Consider the following 24,065-nt stretch of genomic DNA (forward strand, 5'->3'; position numbering starts at 1 on the left):
CATCATTTGTGAGGTTTAGAAAGCAGGAGCCTCTAGTATCTGGTCCTTGTGTTCATCTTCTTGTCTTTACTGCTCTAACAACATCAGAGTCAGCCTTGGAAAAGCAAAGAATCCACAATTGGGTGGTCTGAAGGATTGACAGAGATTAGGACAGTCGCGCATCTTTGCCTGGCTAATTGTGGGGGTGGTTATGCGTTGAGAGCAGAGTAACCACAGGGAGTTTTTAATGCCAGTATACCAGGAAGTGAGAAAGACAGGGTCTAGAGTCTCATTCTGGGGCATAATCATGGGTTCTGTCTGGCAACTCAGATCCAGAAGCCACAGATTCAGCAACAACAGCAGAAATAGAATTCTGATAGGCAATCTTACAGAAACTAAACTGATAAAGGAATAAATATCAGTTTATAGACTATTCATCAGCAAGTTCTCATTAAAAGAGCTACTGTGTGAGAGGCAGTCTACTATTAGACATGGGGATTAAAAAAAACACACAGACTATTAGATGTGGGGATTGAAAAAAAACACAAAGAATAGTAGATAGTCCTACTAGTAGACATGGGGATTAAAAAATAGTAGATAATAGTAGGACTACTAGTAGGACTAGTAGTAGATAGTCTAATAGTAGATAGTCCTACTATTAGACATGAGGATTTAAAAGAAAAAAACAAAGACTATTAGACATGGGGATTAAAAAAAAACGCAAAGTACTGATCATAGTCCTTGCTCAGAACTGTAAGATCTGACCACATGGAAACATTAACTCTAACTTTGCTTTGCAGTTAGAAGACATTCAAAAATCTTGAATTGAAAAATGTAACTAATAGTGGTTTAGCTGTAGATAGGTCTACATAGAGGAAGGGGACTCATTAAATGATATTTTAGGATCCTAAAGCCTACCCAGTTCTGAACTTTATAGCAATATCATGAGATAGTCTGGATACTTTCATGGACATGTTAGACCCATGCTGCCTCTGTAAGCTGAGGGGAATCCTGCCTAGCTTCTGGTGGTTTGCCTGCAGTCTTTGGCATTACTGGGCTTACAGCAGCATAATTTTCATCTCTGCCTGCATCATCACATGGTGTTCTCCCTGTGCATCTCTGTGTCTTTGCATGATCGTCATCTTCTTCTTCTTCTTTTCTTTTTTGCTTTGTTAATTTATTTGTTTATTTATTCATTTGGCTGTGTTGGGTCTTTGTTGCTATGCGCGGGCTTTCTTTACTTGTGGCAAGCGGGGGCTACTCTTCCTTGTGACATGAGGGCTTCTCATTGCACTGGCTTCTCTTGTTGCAGAGCATGGGCTCTAGGCACACGGGCTTCAGTAGTTGTGGCGTGTGGACTCAGTAATTGTGGCTTACGGGCTTAGTTGCTCTGAGGCATGTGGGATCTTCCCAGACCAAGGATCGAACCCATGTCCCCTGCATTGGCAGGCGGATTCTTAGCCACTGCCCCACCAGGGAAGTCCCTGATCGTCTTCTTGTAAGGACGCCAGTCGTATTAGATTGGGGCCTACCCTACTGCAGTATGACTTCATCTTAACTTATGTTTGCAGTGACCCCATTTCTAAATGAGGTCACATTCTGCAGTACTAGGGGGTATGAGGGAGAGGTAGATAGAGAGATATGTATATATATAATTTTGGGGGGTGGGGGGCATATTTAACTCATAAAAGGAGAGAACTGGCATCTTTAAATTATTGAGTGTTTTTCATTCAAAAACATGGATTTTTCAGTTGACTCTCTTCCATTGTTGAGAGTCTGCAGTGTTGCTGCTTTGAAGTTACTGTGCCTGTTTCTTAAACTGCTTTTAAGGTTGTTCTCCTCTCTGATTTTAGAAATTTGGCTATGATATCCTTGGGCGTGCTTTTCTTTAAATTTAGCTTCCATATGGTTTGGGACTTCTTGAATCTATAACTCATCAGTTGGGAATATCTTCCATCCTTTTCCTTTCAATTATTATATTAACCCTATTCTCTCCTCTTGTTTGGATACTCCTGTTATTGTATCTATACAATAGATACATGTTAAACCTCTTGTGGAAGTTTCATGGGTCTCATATGCTTTAATCCTTTAATCCTTTTTTAAAATTTATTTATTTTTTGGCTGCATGGGCTTGTAGGGTCTTAGTTCCCCTACCAGGTATTGTACCTCAGCCCCATTGAGTGAAAGCACGGGAGTTCTAACCTCTGCACTGCCAGGGAAGTCCCTCTAATCCTTTTTTTAAAAAGAGATAAGCTTATATGAAAAGATCTGAAAAGAACTATATAAATTGCATCATCAGGAAATAAAACATAAAACAAGGCTAAATAATGGTCAAAAGAAAAATGTAAGTTATAGGAAGATTGTTGACGTGAAACAGGAGATTAACTGAAATACAATAAGATATCTTTGTTTTCATTGATAAACTTTTAGAATAGTTTTAGATTTACAGAAAAATTGCCAAGATGGTACAGAGAGTTCCCTATATTTCACAGCCAGTTTTCTCAATTAACATCTTACTTTAGTTTGTTACATTGTCACAATTAATGAATGAAGGTTGATACAGTATTATTAACTAAAGTCTGCACTGTATTCAAATTAACTCAGTTTTTAACCTAAAGTCTTTTCAGTTCCAAGACCTTGTCTAAGATACCATGTTATATTTAGTCATCATGTCTTTTTAGACTCCTCTTGGCTGTGATATTTTCTGATCTTTTTAAAAATTGTCATTAGGCTTTTAAAAAAAAAACCCTCTGTACTTCAATTTGCTTATTTTTATTGATCTATTAATCCAGTCTGTTGTTTTACCCATCCAATTGAGTTCTTAGTTTCAGATATTCTGTTCTAAATGCTTATTTGATTCCTTTGGTTGATTCCAAACTGCTGTTAAACTTTTTCATCCTTTTTTCTACTTTGTCCATCCTTCTCTTTTGTTTTCTCTTGACTATTGGTCAGTGGTACTAACATTTTGTGTGTCTACTAAGTTTTGATTATGTGCTTGTCATCATGATAAAAGCGCCGCAGAGGTTCAAGTTGATGCCATCTTTCACCAGGAAGAGTTCTTTTTTTCTCTTTAAAGTTGATAGGATCACCTCAGCCAAGTTGAGTTAGTGCTGGGTTGCAGTTTTGATAAGATTTTTTACTTCTTGGTAGCTTCTTTTCCTAGGATGTGGCCCTCCTGGGCACTCAATTGAAAATGTGGCTGCTCTTTGTCTCCTCAGTCCCAAAAAATTGTGGGAGATTTACTTCTGACATTCAGAGGTTTTCAGCTCAGCTCTTCAGACCCTTCACCTCATACAGCTTAAAATTTCAGATTCTTTGGGAAGAATCTGGTCTTGTGTTTGAGGCCCCTTCCGTCCCTAACAGTTACATTAGTGAGTTGTAGATTCCAAAATGTATACTGGTTCCTTTGTCCTTCTTGAATGGCCTTCTGTGAGGGTTCAATCTTGGTCTTAGCCAGAATTGGTAAGAATTTAGTTCCTCCAGGTGAAAAGTGGCTGTATATCCTCAATGTCAGTTTATCACTCTTCCAGAGCTTTCCTTTGCCTGTTTTATTTTCACATTCTTCCCAAGTCTCCATTAAAATTTTCTTTCCAAATAGAAGACATATCTTTTAATATCAAATCTTATATCTGTTTTATCTTTTCTATTATCTAAAGAGGGTACCACAAGGGAAGTTATAGTGCAGTGTGAAATATGGCAGACAGTGGTATCAGCATTTTCTGACTAAATTAATTATCTGTTTAACACGTGAGGTATCTCACTGTGGCACTTATCTTGGTGAATTCCTCATCATCTATGATCTGAGTCTCATATTATGTATTCAGAAACCTGAAGTCTGCATAGAGATAGATTTAACCATGTAAGTTTGCACGTGACTGATGAGTTAAATGTAAAATGGGTTTATATTACATTGAGATCTAGAACTATCAAGGAATTCATATTTTTATGTTGTCTGGCAACAAAGAAAAAAAAGGAAATGAAATTCTAACCCTCTTTTGCTTGGTAGGTGTGGAGTTATACCAAAGGGAGTTAATGGTGTGATGCAAATTTGTAAAGCTCTTAGACAATGTTATCTTATTAGTTCTAGCTTCACAATAAGCTCTACCTGCTTACTGAGATAAACAGACCTAGCTAGTATTTGCTACTAGTCTCTTTTCTTCCAGGTATGTATGAATAGGAACAGCCTGCCATTTTTTGCATCTCTAACAGCTCTTTTTTCTATGTTCTAGAACATCACTTTACTTTTGATTGATCCATATTTCTTTATATGTATTGCTGCCAGCAATAGGGTTATAACTATGTCCATTTATGCATTAGCTACTTATGATATCTATACACTTTCTGTTATTTCCTGGGTTGAGTTTATATTTTTAAATTTCTAGTAGATAGATAGAGAGATGATAGATAATTTCTTATTTTCATTGTTTTTGTAGGGAAACATAAGCATTGCTTCTGTATACTCTCAACAGATACATAGTAGGCACCAAATAAGTACTTTTGGCCACTCTTGAACTTAGAACTTTAGAACCCCGAACTGTCTTTGGACAACTTCCTAGCCCTCTACTTTGTCATTTTGAGTTGTTAGGTTTACTCTTTCTTTCATAAGTAGTTGTATTCATGATCCCTTAGTAAGCAGGTACTTGTTTGATGTTCTAGGAACCAGTGGCATTGAAGGGTGTGCCAGCAGACTTTACCTTGTGGTAATGAAAAGAATCAGGAATCAGACCACTGTCAGATACTATACAGGGAAATGATAATAACTGCAGGAGCCTTGTCTCACTGGTTAAGTAAAGCTTTGTAATTACTACAGATTGCCATGACTTTTTCCCCAGATGACAAAATGTGTGGGGATTTACAGAATGTGATTATGGGATTTACAAGTGCTTATCTGAGCTGAACTTTGAGTTTAGGGACCAGAGATCTTAAATTTTATTTGTGCATGGAGACAAGATATTTCTTTTATTATTAAACAAGGAATTGCTCTTTTCTTCAAAACATTGTACATAGATAACTTAATTATGTTGCCTTAGAAGCATCAACATTCCTATATTTCAGAGTTTCTGAAGACAACTTAGGACACAATTTTGAGATCCATCATAAACACTCAAGCCCACATCCTTCACCAAGATTTGAGCATCAGCTTTTTAAATCAGATATCATCTTCTAAGTAGGAAGAAACCATATTAATAGATAGCAGAGGGAAAAAATGTCAAAAAATACTTAGCCACAGAATACTTAGCCAAGAAAGAATCAGGTAACTATGTAACAATCAAGTAGCCAGAAGTTCTTGTAAAAAATAGTTCATCTGCCCATTGTGGTGGTGGTACCAACAATACTGGTACTAGATGGTAGATTTGAAAATGCTGGTTAGTGTCCACTATGCAGAGACCCCTCTTATCTATGTATAAAATAGGTATTTTATATCTCATGAGAGCAACATTCAACTTTATTTCTATACATCTTTATTCATCATCTCACATATCTTTGTGCTCTCAGAGGAAGGGATGACCCTCTTTCATTTGTTAATGAATCTGTTCGTACCCCAGACTCCATTATTTTCTACTTGTTTTAGGACTTTGATTTAATGATTATTTCATAATCAGTCTCTCCTTGTTTTAATTGTAGACATTCAAAAGTTTTTCTTGCTTGTAAAGGGACATCTTGTGTAACAATAATTATTTACCTTTTAATTTTATTCTCTCTTTTTATTGTGAAACTTTTCATACTCATAGCTAACAGCCTCAATTCTATTCTACTTTAATCTTTGAAGTTGGGCTCTTATCATCTATTTTTCTACTAAAATTATTTTGAAAAGACCCCTAAATCCTGAATTCTTTCTTGGTAGAAACCTGTTCTTAGTCCTTTTCCATATTCAGGCTTTCTGCTGCATTTGATATTTTGTCTTTGCTTGTGTGACATCACTGGATTATTTTCTGTTTTAATCTCTTCCCAAGTGCTTTGTCATTAGTTTCACTTCCTCCCTAACACAAATGCATGTGCTTTTAAGGTTTATATTCTACTAGTTTATTTTTTATCCCAAAGAATGCATGCATTCTGATATCCTGAAAAATAGTTCTTCCATATCATTAATTCCCTCATGTTTTTTTCAGCTCACATATCTCATTTGAATTTCCCATAGCTTCCCTGCTTAGAGCATATCACTACTTGAATGTCCCACTTCACATTAAATCACTTTAAACTCCATAGGGTAAAAACTGAAAACACCAACTTTCTCTAAGTAACCTCTTTTTCCTTCTTCAGTATTTCTATCATTTGTACCACTACTATTGGTACTATTAGTTCCTCTATTAGTACTACTATCAGTTCCAGTTTTCTTGGCTAGAAACCATGTATCTTTCTGAATCTCATTTTGTAAAAATTCGTTATAATCTATGTCAGTATATTTTTGTTTCTTCCTTTTTATGTTTTACATGTACTCCTATACTAAATTCTTATCTTACTCCAGGCCAATGTCATTTATGTTATACTTTCTTGCTGAATTTGATAGCCTTATTCTATTACCTATTTCAGATGAAATTAACAAGCACTTCATCTAAAACATCACACATTTATCACATTGCTACTATAACAGAAAACTTCAATTTTTCTATCTCCTACAAATGACATTTCGCTGTCAGAATTTGTTATTGTATGATCCCGTTTCATTTTTCCTTTCTTATTTTTTACCTCTGCTTTCCAAAGATGTATATTTGAATTAGTGTCATTGACTCTTTGTCCTGTCATGTACTCTTTATTTCCTTATCTTTGATTATGCTATGAATTTTATCTCAGTGCTGTCATTTCTTTTATCACACTTATCTATATTAACCCGTTCTTTCTTTAAACTTCCATATTAATCAGAACCTATACTGTATAATCTTTTGTTTTATTAACTGGCTTATTTTTATTATATATTTTCATATAACTGTTGAGTGAGCTTTGTTTTCCCCTTTATATTCCAGAGGGAAGAAATATTGTCTTCTGCTTAATCCTGAATATTATATCCAAAGTCAGAGCATTAATCACAAAGCAGAAAGCTTCTGAAAAACAAATAGTGTCATGGAATGATGTTAGAAACTTTTCAAATGATGGTTCTACACGTTAGAAGAATTCAAATTCAATAACCAGTTTGAGAAACACAAGTAAAATTAAATTATAAGGAAAAGCAATTCAAGAGGAAGATCATGAATATAACAGTTTGAGGGAAATATTAAATCTCATCTCAGATCTTTTTAAACAACTGAGAGTTTCTAGAAGATAAAGACCTCATAATTATGACACAAATGGTTGGAGCTTAAAACATAACTCTGCTTCAGTAGATTTTTTTTTAAGACAACTTATAAGTGAAAAATAATTTTAGATATAAGAAAGGTTGCATTTGTACCTCAAACCTTACTTATTCTGGAACCAATTTAAGTGTAAAGCCATAGCTCAGTACTAATGGAATCTGAGAAAATTTGTATGCTAGAGAAACGTAAATGTAAACTATGTGGTAGATCCTTCAGCCGAAACGCTAATCTTATTCAACATCAAAGAGTGCATACTGGAGAGAAACCTTATGAATGTAATGAATGTGAAAAAGCCTTTACTCGTAGGTCATACCTTAGAAATCATGAGAAAACACATACTGGAGAAAAACCCTATTCTTGCAATGAATGTGGGAAGGCTTTCAGCCATATTTCAGCCCTTACTCAACATCACAGAATTCACAGTGGAAAGAGACCATATGCGTGTGTTGAATGTGGGAAAACCTTCAGCCGAAGCACACATCTTATTGAACATCAAGGAATTCATTCTGGGGAGAAATCCTACCAGTGTAAGGAATGTAGGAAAGTTTTTTGCCGCAGCACCTCACTAATCCAACATCAGAAAATTCACACAGAAGAAAAACTGTACAAATGTAACGAATGTGGAAAATCATTCAGCCGTAACCCAGCCTTTATTCGGCATCAGCGAATTCATACTGGAGAGAAACCTTATGAATGTAATGAATGTGGAAAAGCTTTTAGTCAGAACACTAACCTTATTCAACATCAAAGAGTCCATACTGGGGAGAAACCTTATGAATGTAATGAATGTGAAAAAGCCTTTAGTCATAGGTCATCCCTTAGAAATCATGAGAGAATACATACTGGAGAAAAACCCTATGCTTGCATTGAATGTGGGAAGGCTTTCAGCCATATTTCAGCCCTTACTCAACATCACAGAATTCACACTGGAAAGAAACCATATGCGTGTGCTGTATGTGGGAAAACCTTCAGCCGAAGCACACATCTTATTGAACATCAAGGAATTCATTCTGGGGAGAAATCTTACCAGTGTAAGGAATGTAGGAAAGTTTTTTGCTATAGCTCATCGCTAATCCGACATCAGAGAATTCACACAGGAGAAAAACCCTACACGTGTAATGAATGTGGAAAAGCCTTCAGCCATATGCCAGACCTCATTCAGCATCAGAGAATCCATACTGGAGAGAAACCCTATGAATGTAATGAATGTGGAAAGGCCTTTAATCGGAGTGCACGTCTTACTGAACACCAGAGAACTCACACTGGAGAGAAACCTTATGTTTGTAAGGAATGTGGGAAAACTTTCAGCCGAAGTACATACCTTACTGAACATCAAAAAATACATTCTGGTGAGAAACCCTATAAATGTAATGAATGTCCAAAACGATTTTGCTATAGAACATCACTAATTCGACATCAGAGAACTCATACAGAAGAGGAAGTCTACCAATGTAATGAATGTGGGAAATCCTTCAGCTTAAGCTCAGCCCTTACTAAACATAAGCAGAAACACACAGTGGAGAAACCTTATCAGAGTAATGAATGTGGGAAAGCCTAGAGCCATAGGTCATCCCTTACCCTTGAGCACTCACAGTAGTAGAAAACTCTAAGATTGTTATGCAAGAAAATTTTTAGGTAAAATACTGATTTACTCAGTAATACAATTCTTGTTGTACTGGGAAGAAACACTGTTCTTGTCATTCATCTGAAAAATGTGTTATCACTGATATAAAAATTTATAATGGAAATAGTCATCTCTAAAACTGAAGTTTGTCTTTTAAAGACATTTAGGAAATTAATTTTAGAGATAATTTATTACCAATGTGTATATTTGCTTATAATTAAAGCCTTTTCAGATACACAGAAGTTTTAGAGGGATGATAAAAATTGTTCATATGTAATCTTTTTTAGTAGTTCTCATTTTATTTTCTAATGTTAAAGTAACACGTTTTTAGAGGGTTTGAATTTTACATTTTGACAAGTTTAATCAATAGCGATAGACAAGAATGCTTTCCCCCACAGAGATAATATGCATTATTTTCCAGTATTCATGGAATACTTTTAATGGACTATATATATGGGTACAAAGAAAATTTCAACAAATTCTCCCAAAGGGAAATATTCAAACCCTCCCTGTTTATTTATAAATTTTTACCACAATGATAAAAGAATAACAACTGAATATAGCACCACAAAATTTGAAAATAGTTTCCTAGGTAATTTTTGTGTTAAAAAATAAACCCAAAGAGAAAAAAATGCAATGATTAGAAAATAATAAAACTGGAACATAAGTATTCAATTTAAAAAGATAGGAAACCAAATAACAATATAAGCCCAAATAAAAGAAAAGGAATGCATTAATAAAGGTAACATAATATGTTAATAAGTTAAGTTTAAAAAGTGCATTTGATAAATCAATATATAAATTCTAGCAAGTAGGATAATGGGGAAAAAGAGAAAACACAATATCTAGGAGTAAGGAAAGGAATATAAATACAGATAAAAGGGAAGTTACATTTTCTAACTCAATCATTAACAAGTCAAATCTAGCAGTTTAGTAAAATCAATACTGATATTTGTCATTGGACTTCCAGACTAGTTCAAAAGTAGAAATGTACAGTAATAAAGACTATATAATACTTGGTGCTGTAGAAGCATTTGGCAACATTCTACAGCCATTGGTATTGTTTTAAAGTTAGGAGTAGAGGGAAAGCTCCTTAAGTTGATAAGGGATATTTACAGGAAACCTAACAAACACTGCAAATAACTAGAATGTTCTTATCAGAAGCAGAAATGAGACAAATGATGTTTAATGTCACCACTCTTAGCATTGTTCTACAGGTCTCAGATAATTCAACAAGAGAAAAAAATCTGAACCAGTAATATTTGAAAGGAAGAGAAAAAATCCTGACATCACTTGAGATGATATATTTGATAACCAGAAAATGCAGCTAGCAGAGCTACTAAAGTGGATATGTATATACTGTCAACAATGCCAAATAAAAAGCTTTCTTAAAAGAAATAGAAAATGTAATGGAAAAGAGTGACAGTCACAGTATTGACCAAAAAATCTAAAAATGCCAAGAATAAAAAAAAAAATTCCAAGAGATTATTATAGGATAAATTTGTCTTTAAAGAACAGAGAATATTATAATAAATGAAGAGACATGATTGGAAAAATAGTATAAAGATGTCAGTTTGTTTTAAACTTATGTTTGATTTGCAAGCTTAAATCAAAAGCTCAATAGAGTTTTAAAAAACAGCTTTATTGAGATATAATTCTCATACCACATAATTCAATCTTTCAAAGTACAATTCAGGTATTAGCATATTCACAGTTTTGTGACCACCACCACTATCTAATTTCAGAACATTTTCATTATATCAAGAAACCCATACCTATTAGCAGTGACTCTCCATTGACCTCCTTCCAGCCCCTGGAACCACTCACCTACTTTCTCTTTCTGAGGATTTGCCTATCCTGATTTTTTTATTTCAATAAAATCACAGAATATGTACCTTTTTGTGTCTGACTTTCAGTTAGCATCATGTTTTCAAGGTTTGTCCATGTTGTGGCACACATCACTACTTCATTTCTCTTTATGGCTAAATAACATTTCATTGTATGGTTAGACCACATTTTTTAATCCATTTATCAATTGATGGATATTTGTATTGTTTCCACTTTTTGGTTATTGTGAATAATGCTGCTACAAACGTCCACATGTAAATTTTTGTGTGGTCATGTTTTCAGTTCACTTGTGCAAATATACTAGGGAGTGAAATTGTTGAGTCCTATGTTAACTCTATGTTTAGCCTTTTGAGGAAATGCCAGACTATTTTCTGAAGCAGCTATACCAGTTTTCAATCCCATCAGCAGCATAGGAGGGTTCTTATTTTCCCCTGTCATTGTCAATACTTGTTTTTTTCTGTGAGACATATATATATACATAACTATATATGTATATATATGTTTATATGCATATATATAAATATATATGTATTTTTTCTTGGAAGAAATGTCTATTTGAATTTTTACCCATTTTAAATTAGGTTATTTGTCTTTTTATTGTTGAAATGTAACTTTTTAATATATGGTGTGAAGTATGGGTCCAACATCATTCTTTTGCATGTGAATATTCAGTAGTCTGAGCACCTTTGTTGACAAGACTGTTCTTTCCCACATTTAATTGTCTTGGCATCCTTGTCACTCAGTGGGATTTAGAGATGAAATTTACCACACTAAAAATAAGTAATTAGAATACCTAAATGACTGCTAAAAATTAAAAACAATAAAACAGGGCTTGCTTCCTAAGTAATTCAAATGGTTGTCTGTAGGAAACTAAATAGTTGGTATACCACAGATGAAACAATTGTATCTATGGAATAGAAAACAAAAAGAAATATTTATATATGATACTTTAATATGTGATAAAATAATATCTCCAAACAGAGAAAGAATGGACTATTCAATAAGTGATATTGGGATAACTATTTATTTGGAAAAATACCTCAAACATGCACAAAATTAAATTCCAGAAGGGAATAATTGAATGCCATTTTGTGGTAGTTTTCCAGAAGACAGGAACTGGGCACACAAATCTGAGATTCTCTTCAGATCCTTCCATAACTGAGGCAAGAGATAGATGGGCCCCAGGCTGAGCAGCTTGGAGTTCATCCCCTGTGGACAGATACTGCAAAACAGCAGGAGGAAGGAGAAGCTGAGCCCTGCCCAGATAAGAGGCCACATATTTCTCATTCTCAAAGTCAAGGAGACCTTCCTGTCTATACATGTGCAGAAAGGCTCCTTGAAGGTCAAAAAGGGAGGAGGCGCCACCATATAGTAGGTGATGTCAACCTACCCATAGGCCTCTTCACTAGAATCCATCTTGGCTAAGAGATTGCACGTGCACACATGGGAGAACCCTGAGTTACACCAAATATGGACTCAGAACCAGGCAAAGCAAGATGAATGGCCAAAGGGAACCAGGAAGAAATGCCCCATAAAAGAGATTCAAACTACCACGAGGGTGCGACTCTCTGTCTCTGAGCCTGCCTGTGTGTCTATCCACATGTACTCCTTTTCCTCCTAATAACCCTTTACTTCTTTCACTACTTTCCATCTTTGTGGGAATTCTTTTCTGCAAAGCTGAAGGGCCAGGGCTTTGTCAGTGGCCACTGTGGTTAGGATTAGTGGTTAGTGGTTAGGATTCAGTGCTCTCACCACTGCCATGGTGGTTAGGATTCAGAGCTCTCACCACTGCTGCCTGAACTCAATCTCTGGCCGGGACCTGAAACCCTGCTTCAAGCAGCTGCAGTCCAGGCTGTCCAAGATGATAAACGTTATTGGATAAACAACAAATTTAATGAGTTTTGGAAAAGTTTTATTATAACTACTGATAGAATTATAATGGCATGGCTCTCTTTAAATCATTACAAAAAAAGGAAAAATGATAGAAAAGGAATAAACCTGAAACAAAGGAACAAGTAATATTGGGTATAACCATTTTATCAGTGAAGATCCCTTTTTAAAGTTACAATTTTTAGGTTAGATTTACAGGAAGTAAAATAAAATTTGTTGGTTGCTAAATTAAATAGTATAGAAATTAAGGTGCTAAGGTTATCTAACTCATCCATGGTTACCCAGCCTTTAAGGGCAGAACCAGGAATACAAAACAAATACATCTAAAATTATGCAAAAACTTTCACAAAAAAGTAGACAAAAATAAATTTGTAGTGTTCTGATGACAAAGCTTGTATGAATTTTGCAGTGACACCATACACAAGGGCCTGTGCCATAGGGTAGAGCCCATTGCTGGGCAGGATATGGACAAAGGAAGCCAAAGATATGCATTTTCATTTTCTAGGACTGATGTAACAAATTACCACAAACTGCGTGCCTTAAAACAACAGAAATATGTCGTCTCTCAGTTCTGCAGGCCAGAAGTCTTAAATCAAGGTGTAGGGCCACCTTCCTTTTGGAGCTTCTAGAGGAGAATCCTTCCTACCTTTCCAACTTCTTATGGCTGTCAGCATTCCTTTTGGCTGCATCACTCCAATCTCTGCCTCTATCTTCAGGTGACCTTCTCTTCTGTGTCTGTCTTCTCCTCTTCTGTCTCTTATAAGGGCATTTGGATTTAGGGCCCAGCTGGGTAATCCAGGGTGATCTCACCCCAAGACCCTAACTTGTATCTGCAAAGACCTTTCTCCCAGTAAAGCGGTATTCATAGGTTCCAGGGGTTTGAACATAGACATTTATTTTGGAGGGCCACAGTTCAACCCACTACAGTACATGAAACTGGAGGACAAACATGAATCTTAATCAGAGCAGAATGCAAACAGATGAAGCCATTCTGAGTGTTAGGGTAAGAGGTGAGACAGATACAGGTAAAAAATCCTGGCTATGATTGTCTTATAGTTAGAACATGAATGTAAAGTTAGACTAGGCCAGTGATTTTCGAACAAGAATTCCTGGGGGTCCATGGAAATACATGTAAGCATGATTTGGAGATAATAAATTTCCATATTCTCTTTCCTAAAGTTTCTTATCTGAAAGCCAAGCTTTGTTCACAGTAACTCTCCAGGTTTATGTCAAAAAGATATACTCCTCATTCATCCCAAACTTCACAAATGCATACCAGACAGACGGCTGTGATTTTCTGGTGATTAATGGAGACACCATGAAGCCCTATGGCTTCCTTCTGTCAAGGGTGAACTATGGGATTAGAAATGATGTACTTTGGCCGATGTCAGGACTTCTAACATGAGATTATGGTAGGAGGAGGAGTTCTTAAATTTTTAAGAACTTTACTTTTTTTATTATTACCCCAGCTGTTGCCAAAGAATGTATTGCTCTTGAGGGAGGGACCCTTGAGAAAACAAAAAGAACACCCATAAAAATATTAATGCTAAAAAAAAACCTTTTTAAAAAATTTTTTTTGCCGTGCTGCAGCTTGGAAGATCTTAGTTCCCCGACCAGGGATCGAACCCATGCCCCCTGCAGTGACAGTGTGGGGTCCTAACCACTGTACTGCCAGGGAATTCCCTAAACATCCTTCTTTATGTAATTAAATAATTATTTTCATCTGTTCTCAACCTTCATCCCTAAGTGTGTTTTTAGCTGGAAAGGAAAGCACCTTTGAACAACAGTAGTGGAGGTCTGCGGCACTATATTTGGCCATCCACTTAACAGGAAATGAGAGGTGGTCTGAAATAAGGGCCTACAAGGATTCCCGAGTAGTGGCAAGTGGCTTGGTTGGTTGGCCAGAGGCCTGAAAGGATTAAGATTTGCATATTGCAGACAAGGAAGTCTGGGCAAAAGATGTGCAAGGGGTTGTGCATAAGCTGTAGACTTTTATGTCTCAGAAAGAACCCCCTACAGAAGAGGTGCTCAACAACCGGATGTCCTAGCAAATGTCAGCCAGGCTCTGTGGTTTTCCACCACAGTGCTTGTGCAGTGGGCTCATGAATTGAGAAACCGTGATTGCAGAGATGGAGGTGTTACATAAAGGGCCCAACAGCATGTTCTCCTTCTCACCAAGGCAGATCTACCTAATGCTGCTGTCAAATACCTGAAACTTCAGCAGCAGAGACTGATTCTAAGCCTCTGTGGTAACATCCTTAAACAGATCAGCCAGCCACTTGGTGGCAAGTTGATTACAGTGGGCATTTTCCATCCTGGAAGAGGTGGTCATTTGTCCTTAATGGAACTGACAACTATCTTGGGTGTGTGTCTGCCTTCACTGTCTGCAGGGACTCTGGCTGCATAAGTAATTGAGAGCTTACTGAATGCCTAAGTTATGGATGTGGGCTCCTACAAATCATTGCCTGAGACCAACGTACCCATTTTTAAATTTTTTTTTAATTTTTTGTACAATTTTAAAGGTTACACTCCATTTACAGTTATTACAAAATATTAGCTATATTTCCCATGTTGTACAATACATCCTTATAAACTTTCTTACACTCGTAGTTTGTACCTCTCACTCCTCCCCGTGTTTCCCTCCCCCTCAGCTGGTAACCACTAGTTTGTTCTCTGTCTGTGAGTCTGCTTCTTTTTGGTTATATTCACTAGTTTCTTATATTTTTTAGATTCCACATATAAGTGATACCATATATCAAGTGTTTGTCTTTCTCTGTCTGACTTATTTCACTTAGCATAATGTTCTCTAAGTCCATCCATGTTGCTGCAAATGGCAAAATTTTGTTCTTTTTTATGGCTAAGAAGTATTCCATTGCATGTATGTGTGTGTATAAATGTGTGTATATATATATTGTGTGTGTGTATATATATATATCACATCTTCTTTATCCATTCATCTATTGATGGACACTTAGGTTGCTTCCATATCTTGGCAATTATAAATAATGCTGCTATGAACACTGGGGTGCACGTGCCTTTTTGAATTACTGTTTGTGTGTTTGTTTTGGAAATATACTCAGGAGTGGAATTGCTGGGTCATGTGGTAATTCTTTTTTAATTTTTTGAGAAATTTCCATACTGTTTTCCACAGTGGCTGCACCAATTTACCTTCCCATAAACAGTGTACAAGGGTTCACTTTTCTCCACATCCCTACCAACCAACATTGTTATCTGTGTTGTTTTTGATCACAGCAATTCTGATGGGTGTGAGGTGATATCTCACTGTGATTTTGATTTGCATTTCCCTGATAATTAGCAATGTGCAGCATCTTTTTGTGTGCCTCTTGGGCATCTGCATCTCCTCTTTGGAAAAATGTCTGTTCAGTTTGTCGATGAAAAATTAATCAGCCAATCTGAGAAAGAAATGGAAAATTTTATTTGAGCCAAATTTGAGGATTATAACCGGGGAAGAGCATCTCAGAAAGCTTTTAGAACTGCTCCACTGGTTAGAAATCAAGGCAGAGTTGTATAAGCTTGTTGAGACAGAGGGCTGTACATCAAATGACACATTATTGACAGTTTACATAATCCAGATCTAAGCATCATTATGGTGGGTCGTGTGACCCCTCACAAGATCAAGAAGGAATGTAATCTTTTAATTAAAAGGAGTTGTCTTGGTGGTGCTGGGAGAATGTTGTTTTTTATGGTTGATGAATGGGGTTGAATGCCAATGGGGGAAGTTTGGTTAATGCATAATGAAGATACACAATGCACAGTGCAGGGATAGAGGAGGTTAAAGGGCAGAGAAGAATTGATGTTTAAATATTTCTTGTCTTGCAATAAAATGTAAATTTTATTTCACAAGTTCTTCTGCCCATTTTTTAATTGAGGTGTTTGGTTTCTTGATGTTGAGTCGTACAAGCTGTTTATATACAAAGGTGAGTCAAAAATTATCCGCACTCTGGTTATATTAAAACTTCTGTTGGCTGCACTGTCTTATCAGCGCTATCCATTCAAGGCCGCTGTCTCCCCACTCACTGCTGTGCAGGTGTAAACCTGTTACATCAGTTCATTTGTAACTGTGGTGCGAGCAGACGTGGATGCCCCACTTGTGATTTGCACAAAAGAAGAGCGGCGTGCAGTGATTTGTTTTTTGTGGTCTGAGGGTGTACCTGGTGCCGTTATTTATCAAAGAGTTTGTGCACAGTATGAAGAAAGTGTTTTGTCGTGAAGAAGGTCACCTATAGTCCTGATCTTGCTCCATTGGACTTTCCCCTGTTTGGTCCCCTGAAAGCAGCCTAGGAGGAGGAAGATTCACTTCTGATGAAGAAGTGAAGACAGTGGTGCATTCGTGTCTCACAGCTCAGCCTAAAACATTTTTTAATGAGGGAATAAAAAAGCTTGTTGACAGATGGACAAAGTGTATTGAAAAGCAAGGAGATTATGTTGAAAAATGGTGTATTTGTCTTTTCTAAAAGTTAATTACAATAAATTCTACAGCCAGAGTGCAGATAATTTTTGATTCACCCTCATATGTTGGATATTAATCCCTTTTTGGTCATATCATTTGCAGATATTTTCTCCGATTCAGTATGTTGTCTTTTGTTTGTCCATAGTTTCCTTTGCTGTGCAAAAGCTTTGAAGTTTAATTAGGTCCCATTTGTTTATTTTTGCTTTTATTTCCTTTACTTTAGGAGACAGATCCAAAAAAATATTGCCATGATTTATGTCAAAGAGTGCTCTGCCTATGTTTTCCTCTAGGGGTTTTAGCGTATTTTGTCTTACATTTAAGTCTTTAATTCAGACCACTGTACCTATTTTTGGCGAAGGATGTGTGAAAATGGGTATACGATCAAGGAATCCACTGGTCCTACCATATGGCATATCACCTAGAAGCTGGCATTCTAACAGAACTTTGGAATGGCCTCTTTAAGACTCAGCTAAGGCACCAGTTTAGGAATGACACCCTTCAGGGTTAAAGTGATCTTGTCCAAGATGTGGTATATACATCATACATCGAAGCTGTGCCCCCCAAATTGTTCTCTGTCCCTGAGCCAGAAAAACTCAGTGCTTTCCCTCCTGAGTAGGGAAAACCCAGTTCTCCACCTCCTGTGTGTCTCCTTTACTCTCACACCACTGCCACACTCACACAGAACACTTCACTTCTGGTCACCAAACGTGTGGGGTTTTTTCCCCTCAACAAGCAATTCTCCACAGCACCAGTTGGGTGTCCTACAATTTAACTCAACTCTAACACTATCTACTTGGCAATAGCGTCAGTTTCCACAGGCTAAGGGCTCAGTTCCACGAGACTGCTCCCATCTTAGTTGGATGCCAGTCACAAGTAGTAGGTCCCTGAGTTACCCACAACTTCTGTCTAATTTGGCTACAGCTCACAGGTTCACAGCCCCCTCCTCAGTTTCAATTAATTTGCTAGAGTGGTTCACGGAACTCAGGGAAACACTTATGTCTACTAGTTTATTAAAGGAGATGATAAAGGATACAGATGAGCAGCCAGATGAAGACACACATAGGGTGAGGCCTGGGAGGGTCCCGAGCTCAGGAGCTTCTGTTCCTATGGAGTTGTGGTGCGTCACTCTCCCAATGTGGATGCGTTCACCAACCCAAAAACTCTCTGAACCTGGTACTATTAGGACTTTATAGAAGCTTCCTCACATAGGCATGATCAATTGTTAATTCCATTCCCAGCCCCTCTCCCCTCTCTGGAGAAATTGGGGTGAGCCTGTAAATTCTAAGCTTCTCATCATGGCTTGGTCTTTCTGGTGACCAGCCACCTTCCAAGAGCCCAATCAGAGTCACCTCATTAGAACAAGAGATGCACTTAGTACTCTTAACACCTAGGAATTTATAAGAATTTTAGGAGCCCTGTGTCAGGGACAGGGTCAAAGACAAGAGATGCTCCTAACACTCTTATCACTTAGGAAATTACAAGGATTTTAGGAGCTCTGTGCCAGGAACCGGGGGGCAGAGACTAAGACACATTTTCTGTTATCTCACAAACCCCAATGGCTGCTAGATACCGACCCAGGAACCAAGGGCTAAAGTAGGATCGGCTGCTCTCACCATCACTCCCAGAGTCCCACTTGTCCTTCCTTCCACAAACTTAGGCCGTGCTGGAGTGGAGGTCCTGTCCTCTGTCCTTGTGAGGTAGGATGTCCACTGAACGTGGAACTGTGACTACTGCTGGTCTTTAGGGCCCTCATGTCAGTAGATCAGCAGGTACAAAAAAGAGATATTTGTGGGTAAACTGTATGACTCCCCCCCCCAACCAGTTAGATATTTTCTACTTGTCTCTCCCTTGTGCTTTATTCTTTATCCTATAAAAGCGCCTTGCTTTCTGCTCTGTTTTGCAGATCTCTGAGAAGGGAGTGTCCACTTCATGAAGTGTTTAATAAAGTTTGTATCATCTAAGTGCGACAGCGCTAAGAGAAATTGGTGCAGAAGGGTCAGGCTAGGAGGGTTCAGGGCCTGCTCTGGGTGCTTCCTTGATCCTACTGCTCTTTTCAGAGTGAAAATGGTCCAGGATGAGAAAATTAATATTGGTAGAAACCACCAGCCTGCAGGACTGGGGCTTTAGATGAACTACCCCAGTGCACCCAGGCCTCCCACCTCTAACCATCAGCTGCCTCGGGCCTGGTACAGAGGCTCTCGAACCACCACGTGCCCTCTGCCTGGAGGGAGGATCTGCCAGGGCCAGGACCCTGGCACCAAGGGGCACCAGGGGGCCAAAGGAGGGGAGCAGTGGAGGCCATACTGGAGGTGTCCCCCTCCTCTATTTTCAGTTTACTTTGCTTTTCTTCTACAAGCCTTAGAGTGAAGTGTTGGGTCACTGAGTTTTATGCTTTTCTTTTTTATGAAAAGGAAGTATTTAAAACTACAAATTTTCTTCTAAACACTCACTAGCTGCAGCCCACAAATTTTGATATATCACACCTTCATTGTCATTTAACTGACCTGAGTATTTTCTAATTTTCTTGTGATTTCTCCTTTGACCCTGGCTCTAACCACCCATTCCCAGCTCCACTGGGTGCCTGGGCCAAGCCCTGGATACCTTCATCTCAGCCCATTAGGCATTCAAGCCAACCTCACCTTTCTGCAATCCCACCCCTGTGCACTTGGCCAACTCGCTCACACATACACACACAAACACACCCTGCACCACTACTCTCCAAACACTGAGCCCGGGGCCTGGGCCCTCTGCAGTGCCATCTGCGCTCCAGCTCTGGTGGAGTCAGGCTTGTCCTTTCCTCTCCCTTTGGTTGGGCACAGTCACTTTCTTTTCATGGTCTCCATTTTCTTCTCAATGCCTGCAGAGGTTTCTTTCTTTTTTAAATTGAACTACAGTTGGTTTACAATGTTTCAGGTGTGCAGCAAAGTGATTCAGTTTTTTATGTATATTCTTTTCCAGATTCTTTTCCATTGTAGGTTATTACAAGATATTGAGTATAGTTCCCTGTGCACGCAGTAGGTCCTTGTTATCTATTTTATATGTAGAGAGAGGTGTGTATCTAAGTTATCCCTCCCTCCCCTCTTCCTCTTTGATACCATTGGTTGGTTTTCTATGTCTGTGAGTCTATTTCTGTTTCGTAAATAAGTTCATTTGTGTCTTTTTTAGATTCCACATACAAGTGATAGCATATGATACTTGTTTTTCTCTTTGACTTAGTATGATAATCTCTAGGTCCATCCACGTTGCTGCAAATGGCATAATTTCATTCTTTTTTGTGGCTGAGTAATATTCCTGCAGAGGTTTCTTGACTGGCCTCCTTGGCCTGTTGCCAGGCCCTTTGGGGAGAGAGGGATGGAAAAGAAAGAGTGGGTGGCCGATCTCTACGGAAGTCTTGCAGAGAGGGTATTAGACTAGGCATCCAGTGGTGCCAGAAGCCACAACGGCCTCATTCTGAGTGCTTTGTCGCCGCCTCGAGGCCACGAGCCTCAGCTACAACTTCCCGAGGCCTTGCTATGTGTGCAGCTGATTCTTCCCGGGAATAAAGGAGTTTGGGCCTCATTTTAGTATGGAACCCGGGACCAGGGAGATTTCTGCTGGCCTGGTGGTGGATGAAGGAGTCAGAACTTAGACTCGAAGGCATGTCAGTTAGAATGGGAGAAAATAAAGAAATTAATTCAATTCCCAGGCGCACTGCGGGGCTGTGGGCTGCGCCACCCGTGGGCGCTCAGCGGAGGCTGCCCCGCGGAGCCGCCGGCTCGCCCAGGGCTGCTCACCCCGTGCACCCGTGTGCGTGAAGAGCGGCTGGGCACACAGGCTTCCCGCACAGGCCGCTCGAACCCGGACTGTACATTATTTGGTCCCTTTAAATACGATTTACCCTGGAACGTCATAGGGTAATGTTATTACATTATCTTTTCTTCTAAAAACTTACGTTTTCCTTGGAGTTGTTATTGGTTTATAGGTTGTTTCTCTATGTACCTGTCCCTTATTCAAGTAGCTGGCAGAAGTGTAAAATGCCTTTTAATTATTTCTTTCCTTCCTCCTGTTTATTGGTTTTTTCCTTCTACCACTCCTCCGTCTTCTTTTAAACCTGGAGACATATTCCTGGAGCTTTTCACCCTCTCCAGTTGAATATTTGCTCTTCTGCCAACTTTGCAGCTTTGGTCTTGGGACGATCCTCTCCCATTATCCTAAGAGTTCCTTTTGCTTCTCTCCTGTGTATTATCCTATTTGCCACATCTCTCTTCTCCTTTGTTTCCTTCCTCATTTCGTGAATCTCTTCCTCCAGAAACTTCCTGATAAAGGATACAAGGAAGTAAAAATGTTCACTCTTCATCTGTGAAACTGGTTTTATTCTACGCTTATCCCTGATGGATAGCTTGGCTGGAAGTAGAACTCTAGGTTGAAAAATCATCTTCTCTCAGAATTTTGAAGATATTTCTCAACCATTTTCTAACTTCCAGTGGTCCTGTTTAGAGTGCCATTCTGATTTTGTGTGTGACTTTTTTTTTTCTTTGTAACTCTTAGGTTATTTTGTTTTTCTCAAATTTAAGTGGGAAGGTCCTTGATTTTAGATTTTTTCATTCATCAGCATATAAATCAGTTATTGAATCATTTTACCTTCCACCAGCAATGTATGAGAATTCTGGTTGTTCCACATCCTTCAAGCATGTGATGTCAGGTTTTTGTTTTGGGGAGCTTTTTTTTTTTCCTCTTTTGCCATTCTGGTTAGTATATAGAGATATCGCATTGTAGTTTTAAGAGTGTAAATAAACAACAAAATATCAAAATATCATTTATGTTTACCGCCTCCCACCCCCACCCCAGAAAAAAAAAAGAGTAGTAATATTCTTTTTGGTTGAGTAATTTGGAGACCAGACGTTGCTGAAAGTATAAATTTGTGCAGGGTCTTTGGAGGGCAATTATCTTTCAACAAATCTTCATTTACTGTCTGTCTACTATGCCAGGCACTGCCCTGGGCAGTGAGTATAACAGGGAATAAGACAAGTCCTGCCTTCATGGGAAAGACAAATGATAAAAAAGTAAATAAATACAGGATCTTATATATCTTTATCAGTGCTAAGAAGAAAATAAATAGGGTACCACAAAGTAAAGAACAAGAGTCTGCATGCCTAGATGGCAGGGTCATCGAAGGCTCTTCAAGGAGGTGATATTTAAGCAATTTGGATACATATCTAAAGGTCAGATGTGCTTACCTCTTGACCAAGAACTTCCTCTTCGAGGAATCTGGATTAGAGAAGTACACGCACACAAATATGTGTGTAAGGATGTGCACCAGTGCTGCCTGTCTTGCCCCACCACCCTGCATCCTAGCTCACCGCAGCCAGTGTGATCTTTGGAAAACTCAGATCTGATCATGTTCCCTTCCCAGCTTAAAACCCTTCAATTGCTTGCACTTTGGGTAAAGTCCAAACTCCTTATCTTATAAATCCCACAATCATCTGACCATTGCCTGTTAATAGCTTAACTCTATTTCATACCACTCTCCCCCTGATCTTATGATCCAGCCGCCCTGGTCTGTTTTCTGTTCTTCACATAGGCTAAGCCTTTGCACATACTGTTCCCTCTTCTGAAAGCTCTTGCCTGGATGTTTCCCGTAGTTTGCACATTCTCATCCTCGGGTCTCAGCTCAGGACTCACTTCCTAAGAGTGGTCTGTATTCCTGACCACATAGATGGCTTGTGTTCTGCCAGGTTGGTTACACTGGGAACTGTATTTTGCAACATTTCCATTTTCCCTGCTTAGTTCCAGTCAGAGTTGGCCAAAAGAGGAACTTGCGTGAAATTTCCAAGGCAGAAGTAAAGCAACGGCCGTTGCTCTCTGAAGCTCATAGTAGTCAGATGCGGTGATGGGCAGACGGATGCAGAGGTGCCCAGCAGGTTCCAGCTGGTAGTCGATCTCCCTACCCTCACTCCACTGTGTCTGGCTCTTCTTTTGGACCCTGGCCCTGCTGACAGCCTCAGGCTCACCCACAGCAAAGGCAAGGGGTGTAATGCAAGGATCCCACCCCACATGGGCACCAGGAAACTGAGGCTCATGAAAGCCAGTCAGTGTAGCCGATAAAACAACTGATGAATTCAGAGGCTTCCTGCTTGTTATGCTTTTTGGCCCCAACACACACTGGGCGAGGTGGCTGTGATGGTTTCCATCTGGAGGAAAAAAAATACTGGACACCCACATATTATCCAATTTGAACCATCTGGGGGAAACTATATTAATAATTTTTACTGATTATTTTATTTTTTGGGGGGGTTGACCTATTTTTTATTTGACAGAGGCAGTAGAGGCAGAGGAAATGGACTGTAGGAATATTAAAGGATTATTTCTTATGGTGGAAGGAAGGACAAGTACACACTTGAAAGCTTTCGAATATACCTATACAATGATTCCACTTTTCTAAGTGGTCTTGCTGTTTTTTTTAAGCTCTTTATTGGAATATAATTGCTTTACACTCTTGTAGCAGCTTTTGAGGTGCACCGTAGTGAACCCACTGTATTTATACATACATCCCCCATCCCCTCCCTCCTGCAACTCCCTCCCACCCTCCTACTGATTATTTTAGATGTGCAGTTTTCCAAGGACTTTGATTGGCTGTTTTTCTCTTTTCAGAACAGTTGGTAAAATGTGCCACTGAGAGGTTGCTTGCTAAAAGATTTTTAAAAATATAACCAATGACAATCCAGTGCCCTGAAGTGATGTATTTTGTCCCTAGTGTGGTGTAGGCTGCTATGTATCTCCAAAATCACCACAGGAGGGAATCTTGGTTTATTCTCACACTGCTTTTGGCTTGTTCTTAGAAATTAAAAAAAAAAACAAAAACTTTTTGCACGACACATCCAAGGCAGGATTTTTGACATGCCACGTAGCCAGTGTCTTGCTTTTCCTTTATTCGTCGCTTACCATATGTTCATTTAGCTCCTGCTCTGTGCCAGGTGCTGTTACG

The 24,065-nt window shown here is 38.6% G+C and overlaps 1 protein-coding gene across 7 annotated transcripts in view; it reads left to right on the plus strand.

Annotated features, from left to right (window-relative positions):
• Positions 1-24,065, plus strand: part of LOC130844087 (zinc finger protein 420-like) — a 77,348-nt gene that overhangs the window by 37,439 nt on the left and 15,844 nt on the right. For 4 of the 7 annotated variants that reach the window (XM_057720135.1, XM_057720137.1, XM_057720133.1 and 1 more), the window contains one exon: positions 6,942-11,134. The exons of 2 other annotated variants lie outside the window; for them this stretch is intronic. In XM_057720135.1, the coding sequence (XP_057576118.1) occupies positions 7,420-8,826 (1,407 nt within the window). In that variant the 5' untranslated portion in view covers positions 6,942-7,419 and the 3' untranslated portion in view covers positions 8,827-11,134. Of the gene's footprint in view, positions 1-6,941; positions 11,147-24,065 lie in introns of those variants that run through there. One more of the 7 variants, XM_057720140.1, reaches the window with a different exon arrangement.

The sequence above is a fragment of the Hippopotamus amphibius genome, chromosome 2 (assembly GCF_030028045.1).
Source record: "Hippopotamus amphibius kiboko isolate mHipAmp2 chromosome 2, mHipAmp2.hap2, whole genome shotgun sequence".
NCBI lineage: Eukaryota > Metazoa > Chordata > Mammalia > Artiodactyla > Hippopotamidae > Hippopotamus > Hippopotamus amphibius.